This window comes from Lutra lutra, chromosome 13 (assembly GCF_902655055.1).
Source record: "Lutra lutra chromosome 13, mLutLut1.2, whole genome shotgun sequence".
Lineage (NCBI taxonomy): Eukaryota > Metazoa > Chordata > Mammalia > Carnivora > Mustelidae > Lutra > Lutra lutra.
Window position 1 is genome coordinate 4,762,896 of NC_062290.1, and position 12,986 is coordinate 4,775,881.

The 12,986-nt window shown below is 50.1% G+C and overlaps 2 protein-coding genes across 3 annotated transcripts in view; one reads left to right on the top strand and one right to left on the bottom strand.

The window, feature by feature from the left end:
- Positions 1 to 8,638, top strand: part of IPPK (inositol-pentakisphosphate 2-kinase) — a 49,139-nt gene extending 40,501 nt beyond the window's left edge. For both annotated transcript variants that reach the window (XM_047701071.1, XM_047701070.1), the window contains 2 exons: positions 5,293 to 5,372; positions 7,371 to 8,638. In XM_047701071.1, coding sequence (XP_047557027.1) covers positions 5,293 to 5,372; positions 7,371 to 7,596 — 306 coding nt within the window. In that variant the 3' untranslated portion in view covers positions 7,597 to 8,638. The remainder of the gene's footprint in view (positions 1 to 5,292; positions 5,373 to 7,370) is intronic.
- Positions 8,639 to 9,405: 767 nt separating this feature from the next.
- CENPP (centromere protein P) overlaps positions 9,406 to 12,986 on the bottom strand; it is a 219,170-nt gene continuing 215,589 nt past the window's right edge. The window contains exons 6-8 of the mRNA XM_047701079.1: positions 11,082 to 11,161; positions 10,017 to 10,108; positions 9,406 to 9,749 (exon numbers count right to left, since the gene is read on the bottom strand). Of these exons, the coding sequence (XP_047557035.1) occupies positions 9,619 to 9,749; positions 10,017 to 10,108; positions 11,082 to 11,161 (303 nt within the window). The 3' untranslated portion in view covers positions 9,406 to 9,618. The remainder of the gene's footprint in view (positions 9,750 to 10,016; positions 10,109 to 11,081; positions 11,162 to 12,986) is intronic.

The window sequence follows — 12,986 nt, forward strand, 5'->3', positions numbered from 1 at the left end:
CCCAGGATCCTGGGATCGGGCCCCGCATCGGGTGCTCTGCTCCTCGGAGAGCCTGCTTCCTCCTCTCTCTCTGCCTGCCTCTCTGCCTACTTGTGATCTCTGTCAAATAAATAAATAAAATCTTAAAAAAACAACTTCATTTTAGCGGCACTTGGGTGGCTCAGTTGGTTAAGCGTTTGACTCTTGGTTTGGGCTCAGGTCACGTTCTCAGGATCCTGGGATCAAGCCCCCCGCATTGGGCTCCCTGCTCAGCAGGGAGTCTCTGTGTTCCTGTCCCTCTCCCTTGTCCCTCCCCACATTTGTGCATGTGTTTCTCTCACTGTCTGTCTCTAAAATAAATCATTAAAAAATTTCATTTTAAAATGTTTGTTGTGGACATATAGGAATGCAATCGATTTTTTTTTTTTTTAAGATTTTATTTATTTGTCAGAGACAGAGTGTGAGAGCACAAGCAGGGAAGGGGCAGACTGGGAGAAGCAGGCTCCTTGCTGAGCAAGGAGACCAATGTGGGACTCAGTCTCAGAACCCCAGGATCATGACCTGAGCCACCCAGGTGTCCCTGCAATTGATTTTTCTATTTGACTTTATATGTGTCAACCTTGCTAAACTCAGTGATTCTATTTTCTTAAAAGATTTTTATTTATTTGAGAGAGAAAGCATTGGCGGGGCACAGCGGGAGAGGAAGTGTACTCGACACTGAGTGGGGAGCCCGATGCAGGACCTGAGCCAAAGTCAGCCTCTTAACCGACGGAGCCACACAGGTGCCCTAAACTCACTGATTCTGACTATTCACTTACAGCTTTTGGATTTTCATTGTATGGAATCATACTTTCTACAAATTTGGTTTTTTGCTTTCTGATCCTTAGGCCTTTTACTTACTTTGTTGTGCTTAACTGCATATAGTTTGTAACAGTGGGAATTCCAATCTTTGTTCCCATTCTCCGAGAACCCACTTTACCACTAAGTACATTGTGTGTTGTAGGTCTTTTTTTGGGGGGGGGTTGTTTTATCTGTTTTTTAAATAAATAAGTTAAAAATTAAGGATGTTCCATTCTATTCCTAATTTGTTAAAAGTTTTTCTCAGCAGCAGATTGTTGAATTTTATCAGTGCTTTTTCTATTTTTATTAGATGATCATAGGACTTGTCTATTTTCTGTTAATGTGGTTAACCGTACAATCTTCACAGTAATTTATTACTTTTATGTATTTGGTTTGCTAGTGTTTTGTTTAGGGTTTCTTCTGCATATATATTTATGAGTGATGTGAGTTTTTTGTAATGTCTTTGTTAGGCCTTGGTATCAAGGGTATGCCTGCCTCATAAAACATTTGAAGAATATTTGCTCATTTTCTCGTTCTCTGGAAGAGGTGAAGTAAGAATTGTATTATTTTTTCCTTAAATGTTTTGTAGAACCACAGTTAAAACCATCTGGGCTGATCATTGTCTTTGAAGAAAAATTTTAAGTCGGGATCTCAGTTTCAGATTTTCTTCTTCTTTTGTCAATTTCAGTAGCATATCTTTCTAGAAATTTGTCTCATCTAAAATTTTCAAAATTTTTGCATATAGTTTTTTTATTATATTCTTTTAATGTTCTGTAAGATCTGAAAATGCTCTTTTATTCCTGATGTCTGCTGTTTTCTTTCTTAATCCATACTACAAAGAGTTTATCATTTTTGTTAGTTTTATAAAAATTAACGTAGGATCCTTTAGTATACTGAGTGATACTTTCCTATTTTAGTAATTTCTGCATTGTTTTCCTTTCTTCTTTGGATATTCTGATATGCTTATCTAATTAAGTTTTAGACTTTTTTCTAAAATGTGTATTTAACACTATTTTTTTGGTAAACATGTTTTTAGCTTCATTCCACAAGCTATATTTTCAACACTATTCATTTAAAATATATGCTCTGATCACTATTAAGATTTCTCCTTTGACACATGTAAGTATTTAGAAGGAATTAATTACCAAACACATGGAGATTCTCACTATCTTTTTTGTATTGATTACCAGCAACATTGCATTATGGTAAGAGAACACAGTCCATATGGTCCTTTGGAAATTTGTTAAGATTGGCTTTTGATCCTTTGAAATGCATTATGATTTGCTTTTATAGATCAATTTATTTGAAAAATGCTTCTGTGCATACTTGAAAAAAAGAAGGTATCTTCTTAAATTGTTGGGTGCAGTGTTTTATATCTTCCCATTAGGTCAGGTTAATTGTGTTCGCATCTTCTCTCACCTTATTTTACTGTCTGCTTCTTTCAAAAGAAGGATGTTTTGAAGGTTTACATAATTGTGGAATTTTCTGTTTGTTATTTGTTTTGAGGCTATATTGTCAGTTGTCTTAAAATTGTTACACTTTCGGGGCGCCTGGGTGGCTCAGTGGGTTAAGCCTCTGCCTTCGGCTCAGGTCATGATCCCAGGGTCCTGGGATCGAGCCCCGCATCGGGCTCTCTGCTCAGCAGGGAACCTGCCTCCACCTCTCTCTCTCTGCCTGCCTCTCTGCCTACTTGTGATCTCTCTTTCTGTCGAATAAATAAATAAAATATTTAAAAAAAATTGTTACACTTTCCTGGTAAATCAAATTTTTCATTTTCAAGTGTCATTTATAATTTTTACTGTGTTTATGTGTGGTATTACCTTAAGTTTCCTTTGTGTGATACTAGTGTAACGTCTGTAGGTTCTTTTGGTTAGTAGTTGCACTGCATATCTTTTCTGTTCTTTTGTTTTTAGTCTTTGTCTTTGCATTTATGGTTTGGTTTTCTATCCTTTCTGATGTTTTGTGAACGTATACTTGGGTGTAATCCTTTACCACCTGTTTTGGTAGGTTTCTTGTCCTCTCCTCTTTTAGAATCTTTTGGGTAATTTTTTTAATCGTTCCATTTCCTCACTCTGTTGGAATCTACAGTCTTTTGCTTTTCTCTTGGTAGTTATCCTAACCTTTGCAGCAAGCAGTTGACTTACAAAAGTCTAATGTCCAGTACCTTCACTCTCTTTTTGGACGGTGCAAAATTCTTAGAGTATGTTTTACTCTTATCTTGACTGAAATCCTGTTGCTGTGTATTCCGTTGTTTTAAACTCAAGGAGATATTACACAGGGTCAGTGTTCTTTGACCCACGGTTGCTTCTCTTGGGTTGCTTTTCATCCTGCCCTGTGTCCTGGAGCTTGTATCTAGAATGATCTTGTTGTCTGAAGGTAATCTTTAACGTTTCCTTTGTGTAGGTCTGCTGGTGACTCATTCTTAAGTGTTTGGTGATGTGTATAACTGATTGTGTTTTTTTGGAGTCGTTCTTCAGTCTGTGGCTTGATGTCTTTCCTCAGTTTTGGAATATATTTGGCCTTAACATCTTCAGATTTGATTTCTGCCCGTTTCCTTGGTATTTTCCAGCTGTCTTACTTTCCATGCCTCATTCTGGATGTTTTCTACTTGGACCTGTCTTCCGTTGTAGCAAGTCTCTTGAGTTTTTTCTAATCTGTTAAAACTATCTCTTGCATTCTTAATAATTGGTTTTTGTATTTTTTCAGTTCTAGAATTTACATATGGTTCATTTTTATCTTCTAGCTTTCCTCTCAAGTTCTTGATTTTGTCTTTCATCCTTCGGACAGAGCAGCAGGTCTGTCTGGTACCTCCAGTGGCTGCATCTGTGTGTGCCTCTGCTGGCCTGGGCCTGGGGTTTCCTGGAGGTGTTCACGCAGGTCATGTTCTATTATACCTGGGTATTTTAACTTGTCAATCACTACATTTTATAATTATTTTAGAAATAATGCAAGGCTTAGGATAATGTCTCCTTCCAGAGAGGATCTTGGGTTTGTTTCTGCTGGGGCCAGGGAAACCCTAGCAAGTTAGGGTCCTCTGACCCCAATTTTTTTTTTTAAAGATTTTATTTATTTATTTGACAGAGATCACAAGTAGGCAGAGAGGCAGGCAGAGAGAGAGGAGGAAGCAGGCTCCCCGTGGAGCAGAGAGCCCGATGTGGGGCTTGATCCCAGGACCCTGGGATCATGACCTGAGCCGAACGAAGGCAGAGGCTTTAACCCACTGAGCCACCCAGGCGCCCCTGACCCCAATTTTCGTAAGTGATCTCTTTGAAGCAGGGCTGCAGGTCCTGGAAGGCTGCCACCCTGTGGCTCCCGCCTCTGAACGGATCTAGCCCTTGACGCCTTGGTGCTGATCATCTGTGATTGCTGCTGATCTCGATCTTCCACACTGGTATTAGGACAGTGTTCTACAGACACTTCCTCTTTGGGAATTCGGATCTGTTAGCCTTTTCTGGCTTGCCTTATTTTATACTTTTTAAAAAACGCTTATCTCTTTAATTCGTTTGGACTGAATTTTTTGTGTGTTTTGTGAAATAACCTGATTTCGTAGCCAAATGAACCAAGTATAGAAGAGGTTTTGTAGGCCCCCCAAAAGCCACCATCTGGCCTGAGGTGCCCTGCATGGTTGTGCGCAGGGAAGGTGGGAACTGGACGTTTTCGCGGGGTGGGACTCAGACGGAAGGTGAGACTGATCATTCAGTACATGACGTTGAGGCCAGTGATAGCCTGTAAGGCCCATTTCCTTTTTTGTGATTATTTTTGTAAAAGTGAGAGCTATTCAGTCTAAAAAACTCAGATAATAATGTGAGACATCAAAGGGGGGGGGGGTAAATGCCCCAGACTATGCTGAGGTGATGCTTTCCAGAACCTACATGTCTGCCATGTAGGTGGGCGCACACGGCCTCACGAGTTGGGTCCCCAGAGCACGCTGTGTGTGGTTTGCGCCAGCGGCCCTGGCAGACATGGTTGTAGGCTGGTGCGAGCACGTGGTCCAGGCCAGTGTTGAGAGCCACAGTGCCTGGGTTTGAACCCAGCCTTGCTGTCACAGGTCTTGCTGAGTGGGCCGGTTGTGGGTCACTCTGGGGGTGAAGGGAGTTCACACCGAGCCTGGCAGCCCTCCCCCCGCAGCATCATTCATGCTGGTGGTGTGACCTGAGCAGGCCACGCTGGGCGTGTGTGGAACAGAGCTGGCTCAGCACCGTCAGGCTGCCTAGCACCCCAGTAGCCCAGGTAGCAGACTTCCAAGCTGGCAGACTGGCTGCCTTGCTGAAGACAAGCCTGCATCCTGGTGTTTGGAGTCGGGGTCCGCGTGCCGCCTGCAGTGAGAGGGCAGGGCGGGCAGGGCAGGCTGGCCTGGGGCTTCCTCACTTAGCCCCGGACCGGTAGCTGATTTCTGGACCATGCCAGGTGCTGGGTGCTGGGTGCGTGTGGTGGGGGTACGGTCCCGGTGCTGACCTCCCCATCCCGCCGCAGGTTCAGCAGTACCGGGTGGCCATGACTGCGAAGGACTGCTCCATCATGATCGCGCTCTCCCCCTGCCTGCAGGATACAAGGTGAGCTGCCTGCTGGGTCCCGTGCTCGTGTCCCTGCGGTTACAGCACCCTGGCAGGCCACTTCCGCTGACAGGCTGATGTCTGTGGGCTACATGACACCTAGTAACCCACCATGGCTTGCTAACTCCTGCTGCTCTCTTGAAGCTTGTGATTCGGTTGGAAAGACATTTACCGAGAATATCTTAAGATTGTCCTATTAGAGATTACTATCCTTTTCTAAGAAAATACTCCAAAGACTTAGAAGCAGCTTGGATCCTGTGGCACAAATTCCTTTCTCTCAAGGCGCCATGTGCTGACTGGATGCTTGGAGTCCTGAGAAGCTGCATATCCACCACGAGGTCCTGATCCACCAGCCTTCGCGGCCCTTCCAGGCCTGTGGGACGGCACATTCCCTGTTGAGCTTCCTGTCGGCAGCAGCTCTCCCTGGACATTATTGTCCTTGTCCGGTCCCCTCCTCTGCCCTTTTTTTAGGAATTCAGGATGAACATGATAATCTTCTCTTGCTAATTAGATGGCATCTTCAGCATTGATCCGCAGAGTGCCAAACCCCACACACAGTGTTTGTGGAATGTTCCACATTCTTCTGACATGTGTTCCCGGGTCAAGATGACCTTATCGTTGGCTACCAGCCACCCATTTCTCAGATGCTTTTGAACTAAACATTCCCAGGACTGCCGCTCCCTGGCAGGCACGGAGGGGATAGGAAACGCGGAGGGATGTTCCTAGGGTGTAGCTGAAATCCGAAAAGGTTGTTCTGTTTAGACGAGGACCCCTGGGATCCCGGGAGGATGTGGCTGCAGTGCGCGTTCACTGGACTGAGCCACCGTGTCTGATGACAGAAGCATGCGGCTGTCACCCGCTGCCCTTCCTCAAACAGGCATGCACTCAGGAACGTGCGGGAATGTGCAGGGCGGGCTGGCTGGTTGGCAGACACAGACGGGCGGGGACGCCTGTCCCAGGAGTCCCGGGGCGCAGCGCAGGAGCATTTTGGCACTGGAGCTACACCCTGGGCTCCCCGGAACTTGTGCTGGACACACAAACACAGGCAGCCTGTGTGCCAGGCGATGCCTGTCTGTGTGCGTGTCACCTAGTCAGGTGCCGGCTTGGTCGTGGGAAACCTGCTGGGGGCCCGAGAGGTGCTGTCCCGGCCCCGCTGCCTGGAGCTCAGGCCTTAGAAGGCGGGACCTTCTGCCGTTCAGGAGGGAGTAGCTTCAGCCCAGCAGCCGAGCCACGGCTCCCTTTCCGACAGAGGGTATTTCAGGACAGGGGTTAAGCGAGAGTCTCGGCCTTGATGAGCTTTGTCAGGACGGGAGCGTGTTCACTGGTCTTCCCCTCCCAGGCAGGAGCTTTTGAAATTCGTGTTGTTTTGGGATGCTTTCTAAATCTCCAAGAGTAGTAAGCATGGGAAACTAGGAGTCCTATTTCTCTTGGGCTAAACTGAGCTCTTTTATATTTAGCCGTTGTTGGATGCAGAATATTACCGAGCACTCTGAGAGCTGAGTGGGGTGGATGGCACCGCTATTTGAGTACCAAATTCAGAATTAGCCTGAGTGGTTGGTTTTAATATAAATAATTGTTCATTTTCTGTTATAAGCACGCCTACTTCTGATGTTTAGAAAACCCACAAAACTAAGCCTTAGAAACAAAACATCGAGCCCCGCAGATGAGATTTGAGACTAAAGCATGAAATCAGAGCACGCTCTCCTAACGTGAAGCGCCCCAGGGAACATGGGCTTCGCACCAGATGTGGGAAAAGGCGGGGGAGGGAAGTCTGCTCCATCGGCTTGAGGAAAGGCCAGGTCGACCTTCTCCTTTCTCTCGGGGTTAGTGATTGCTGAGTCCTGGTCAGGGGCCCCTGGGACCCGGGGGATACCTGCTAGCCCTCCTGTCCGTGCGGTGGTGGTGGGGGGTGTCACGGCAGGCGTAGGCGGGGTGCGTCTCCTGAACAGGGTGAGGATTTGGGGTTCATGTGTCCTGAAGCTGCTCTTCCACTTCCAGCTCCGAGCAGAGGCCCGTTGTCCCTTCGTCGAGATCCAGGTTTGCTTTCTCCGTGTCCGTGCTGGACCTCGACCTCAAGCCCTACGAGAGCATTCCTCACCAGTACAAACTGGACGGCAAGATAGTCAACTTCTACTCAAAGACTGTACACGCCAAAGACGCAGCCGTGATGCCGACCAGGTACAAGGAGAGTGAGGACTGCACGTTAGTTCTCCATAAGGTCTAGGCGCTTCCTGCGGGGTCTTCGAAACTTGAACACAGAATGTGCAGGCTGAATGAGAGAGCAGTTTTCTGTTGTGTTGGGTGACCATTGGCTGTGAATGTTTTTGCTTTTTAACCACCTGGCCAGGTGGGGGCTGTGTCTGGGTGACCCCACATGGAAGGGCCGCAGAAACACCTTCAAGGACGAGGAGTATCAGACCTGAGCGCTGCTGCGTGTGGTGTCCCCACACCTTCTGCTCTGGGCTGCTCCTCCTCCCCACCCAGGGCTGATGTCTAATCTCTGATGTAAAAGCCTTAAGACCCAAGGTTTGGATCTCCTGCTACCGGACTCTAACATAGAAAACTTGAATTGTCGCGTACATCTTACAGTTTGGTCTTGAAAGGAAACATGGATACTACTGGAACTTTCCCAGCTGAGTTACGTGGTCGCTTTGTCCGTGCGAGCCCCCGGTCAGCACAGGCCTCGTGGGCTCTGCTGCACAGAGGGATGGGGGGCTGGTGCGGATGAGGGTCCTGAGCTGCGTGGACTTGAGGTCTCTGTGGAGGTGTCACGGCCACTGCTCTGCACAGGGTCTTCAGGGAGCATGGGACTCAGGTCAGGGGTGGACACCACTCACGAGCGCTTTCTCTGACATGAGGGGAGCCGAGGCATTCCGTGCTGTGTGGCTGCCGCTGCAGCGCGGGAGCTGGGGCGGCTGCACACCTCGCATCCGGTGCTTCGGGGGAGCCGCCAGCTCTGCTCCTGCAGAGATGAGCGACTCCTGGCTGGCACCAAAAGGGTTCTTGTTGGGGTCACCGTAGTGTGCCCGGCTGCTAAGAAGACTGTGGGGAATCTTGGCTTTGTTTTTTTACTCTATGGTGGGTTGTACAGATTATTTATATCATCGTTTTGAGGGACTAATGAAGGTTTATTGTAACATAAGATTATAATAGCAAAACCACGGTAATGTATGAAAATGCTACGTGAAAAATAAGAATATTTTGCTGATTGTAAATTTTTGTGGGGAATTTTGTGATAACTTGAGAATTATACTTGTTTGAATCAAGCCAGCTCTCCTAGAGTTTATTCAGCTTTGTCCTAACATTTACTTCTTTTCTCAGACGTTCAGAAAGATATTCAAATGACACATGTCTCACCCGTGGGCATTGGGGGGCTGTGGAGACACCCCTTGCAGGGACATGTGTGGACGGAAGCATCTCTGTTGTTTTGGCCTGAGGTAGCTCCTTGTTGCTGGCCTGTGTGAGGATGGGTGTGCACAGCACCCTGGCCGTGCAAGGAGGTGGGTTGGGCCCCCTCTGAGGCCCATCCTGACTGAAACCACCAGCATCTACATGGCGACCGATGAGGTACTGCCCTGTGTGGTCTCCGCCTCACACTCCAGTGCGGCTCCTTCCCTGACTGGTTTCAAGCAATGTTTCTACCGATTCTAACCTTTTAAATGGGACGGCTGAGGCCAGTGCTACCTGGGGGATGGGGTGCGAGGGTTGTCAAGTCTGTGACACTGCATTTTTAAAGCCGACTGCTGCACTTTGATGTCAAGACCAAGAAGAGTGAGTTCTACTCTGTAGGGCAGGATGGCAAGGTGGGTGTGTCACCCTGGGCGTCAGGAATGTCAAGGAGTAGGGGCCCTTGGGTGGCAAGGGGAGGGCTGACCTCCAGGGCACCTCCATCCTCAGACTTGGTGAGAGGACCAGCTGCTCCCCTAAATCCAAGGATGGATATTCCTATTATTAAAATAATAGGAAATATAGGAAAAATAATAAGCTTAACTTTTGAGAAAGTTTATTATTATTTAGTATTCTGTACCCCCAGCGTGGGGCCTGAACTCACGACCCTGAGATCAAGAGTTGCATGCTCCCCCAGGCACTGTACGTGCTGCTGGTCTGGCGTTTTGTACTGCAGTAGCTGTTGGCTATTATCCCACGTTCTGATGGATGATATAGGATGTGCTAAAACTGCACAACCTGTCCTAAAGGTGTCGTTTCTCTGTGGAAGACGGTCACACACCTGCGTGTTTGCCAGGAACTAGCTGGGGTCCGCTGTGCAGAGTGACTTTATCAGGCTCTCGAGAGCGGCTTCAATGCCCAGCACACCCAGCAGGGCTCGGAAGCTGAGAGGCGCGGTCTCCAGGACTCGGTTCCGGTCCAGCTCCAGAGCTGCAGGGAGAGCAGGCTGGCTGAGACGCCGCGCTGAGACCCTCCCTCCCCAGCCGACGACTTCTGTGAAGCGGGGATGGACCCACACACCAGAGGTGGGGAGGGAACAGTCTCTCCTCGCCTCTGCTTTCTGATCACTGATAAACCGATATAAACAATACACTGAGATGTTCAGCTTTTGATTCTTGCCCTGAAAACCAGAACACAATAGCAGGCACCTGTTGGATACAGTAAATCCTTACACATACCCCCTGGCCAGGCCCCTACCTTGCTGTGGTGCTTTGGGGAGAAGGTCCAGCTTTGGCAAAACCTTCCCTTCTTCATCTATCTGCACCCTCCAAACGATGACCAGCTCGAACCTGAAAGATGTAAGATGCCTTCCTAAGTGCTGTTTGAAGTCAGGTGGGCAGTCTGACCTGTGTGGCACCTGTCACCCTCCCCGAGGAGGTGCTCCTGAAGACGTCTGGCACGGAAACCTGCCACGTCTGCTCAGCGAAGTGCGTGTGACATGAATGAAGAGGGAAATGGACCCCAAGACCCAGCAAGATGCTGTTCTGGACCCACAACGTGGTGGTGTGGGCGTGCGGGTGACATAGGATGCAGAAAACCTACTGGCGTGGAGCCTGAACGGACAGTGTAGTCTGAAAAGCATCGGCAGTGATGGGAGGCCAGGAATTTCACTTCCTGCCACAAGCCTGGGTCCTCTAAGTGGCCAGTGACATGGACAGGAGTGTGAGAAATAGTGGAAAACAATCGATGACCCAAGTGCCCAAGACCCGAAGAAAGCAGAAATAACAGCTGACGGAGTAGAACCACCGAGAATGAATGAACTGTGTACAGCTCCACACACTGCCAGAAGCTCATTTTGGAAATAATGTAGAGTAACAAAGGCAAAGCTGAGAAGTCCACATAGTTACGGCTCCATTTGAAGGTTTGAAAACAAAGCCCCTCAGGCACTCTGACATAGACTGTGAAGGCGCCTCACGTGCAGGGGGTGTGGGGGGGCTCCCACGTGTGTGCACAGGACCCCAGAGAGGTCCTCCCTTCACCCAGAACTTACTGCCTGCCGGCCTTTCCCCAGGTCAGCCCATCAAGATAGAGCCCCAGCTCCTCCCGGCCTCCCCTCCTTGCTTGTTCCATCCCTGCAGTGAGCCCAGCACCACTGGCCGTTTCCCCATGTCCCCTCCCAGCTCTTCCCCAGGGCTGCACAGACACATCAAGGTGTCTGGAAGGGAGTTGACATTCGTTTTCTACCACTTGTAATGCTCGTTTTTAAGAGCAAGCAGCCGCCTGGTGTTGGGGAGGCTTGGCCTGCAGGGCATCTGCACTCACCCAGGCTGGCGGGTGCTCCGGACCACCATGCAGCTGGAGGTGGCCCCCTCTGGGAGTTGCACGACTTCTGGGTACTTCTCCTGTGGGAGAGGAAGCGGGTACAGAAAAATCAGGGACAGGACAGGAGCCAGGAGCCGTCGTGAAGTCGTCAGGTTGCAGTGCACTGGTGGTTTGGCATCATGGTCCCCCGAGACAGGGAAGCTGAAGGCCTGCCCCACAACCAGCTCTTGGCTCCTTTTCCTGCTAGGACCTGCACCCCCATTTCACACAGGCTACAATCTAGATGGTGTCCGCCCTCCTTGTAAGGGACCAGGATTCAGACCACATCTAAGGTAGGACCCGGTGAGAAAGCCTGGAAGCCGTCCGACGCGTATTCCAGACCTCCAGTGCTAGACACTTCGACGCCAAGGCCCCCTCACTCCCAGGAATAGCACCTGGGTCCTTGTCTTTGTTCTCACGGTTCCTGGAGGCCTGAGGGGACATGTGCACCAGACCACTGTCCTCAGTAGAAAGCCCCGAGACCCTGAACAAACACAAGACTCCCTCCCTCCTTTCCTTTCCACGTCTCCCAGATGCTCTGTATCTTTCTGTAAGTTCAGTAAACGCTGTTCTCACCTCCTGCTGGCTCAGCGTTTGATTTCCATCCTGCGTGCAGCCAGGGCCCCTCTCCGCTGGTCCTGCTGGAGCCCCTCTGTGGTCTAAGACACAGTATGCGGCATCCTGGCCACCCCACTCCTGCCACTTGGCTCAGTGGTGCTGCCTGTTCTAGATCTTCCTACTGCCCCACAGCCCCCATGTGCCCACACCCTCTACCTCCCAGTGAAGAGCTTCATCCCAGTTTCACCTCTTTGTCCCCCAGGGCTCTCTGGCCTTTGGCCACGCTGCCTCCCTAGACCCCTCTCTGCCCTGGGGTGGCCCTTCCGTCTGCCCTGTTCTCGAGGCCTGCGTGGCAGGAGAGCAGTCGCACATGCTCTGCAGGGTTCCTTGCAGCTCACCGGGGTGATGCTCGGCCTGCTGACCGGTGCTGTCTTACTGCTGTGGTCTGCAGCTTTAGCATTTGGCCTTAAAAGCCCTTCAAACTGCAGCCCTCAGGCAGGCCCCTGCCGCAGTAGACGCTCCCACCCTGTCCATCCTCATACTTGCCGCCCGATGGCCCCCGCCCATCTGCACTTTGGGAACAGAGCCACTGGGGGCCCCTGGGGACCTCTGCGTCGGTCTCCCCCGAAGTGTGCCTGGCTGCCTGGGCTAACGGGGTCTCGGGGAGCATGCTCCACCAAGCCAGCTTCACGAGATCACATGCCACTCGAGAGTCGAAGGTACTCTCTCTAAAAGAGGAAAATGAAATGGAATTTCACAGATTTCTAGGCTTCCAACTCTAAGGTAGGGCTGGTTTTCCCCTCTACCTAATATTCTAGAAAAATCTGATCCTGTTCCTCGCAGAACTGACACGTGAACATACACCTGGCTTCGAGGTCTGCTCTCTGGGGAGCGGACTGCAGGGCTGGGGGGAGAGCAGCCGAGGCTGCTGTGGGCTCTGGTGCGGACTGTGGTGGGCCTGTGGGCTCCGGGGCCAGTGTCCGAGACACGTCTTCTCTCCCTCCTCCCGCTGCCCGTGGTATAGAAGCAGATACCCGGGCTGGCGCTGAGGGCAGATGCGAGCCCTGCTGTGTCCCACACGGAGCCTCACGGGACAGCTGTGGGTATCCGAACCCAGGGCTTCAGAGGACAGGACCTTCCTGAGGACACAAGTGCTCGGTGGACACAACCCAGTCAGCCCCGAGAAGGAGGTCTTGTAGGGACAGCTTCTAGAGGGCCGGCCCGAGGATCAGCCTCTGCCGCCAGGGTGTGAGGCCAGCGCTCCAGACCCACGTGGGAAAGATGCCGACGGGGCACGACCACGGCCAA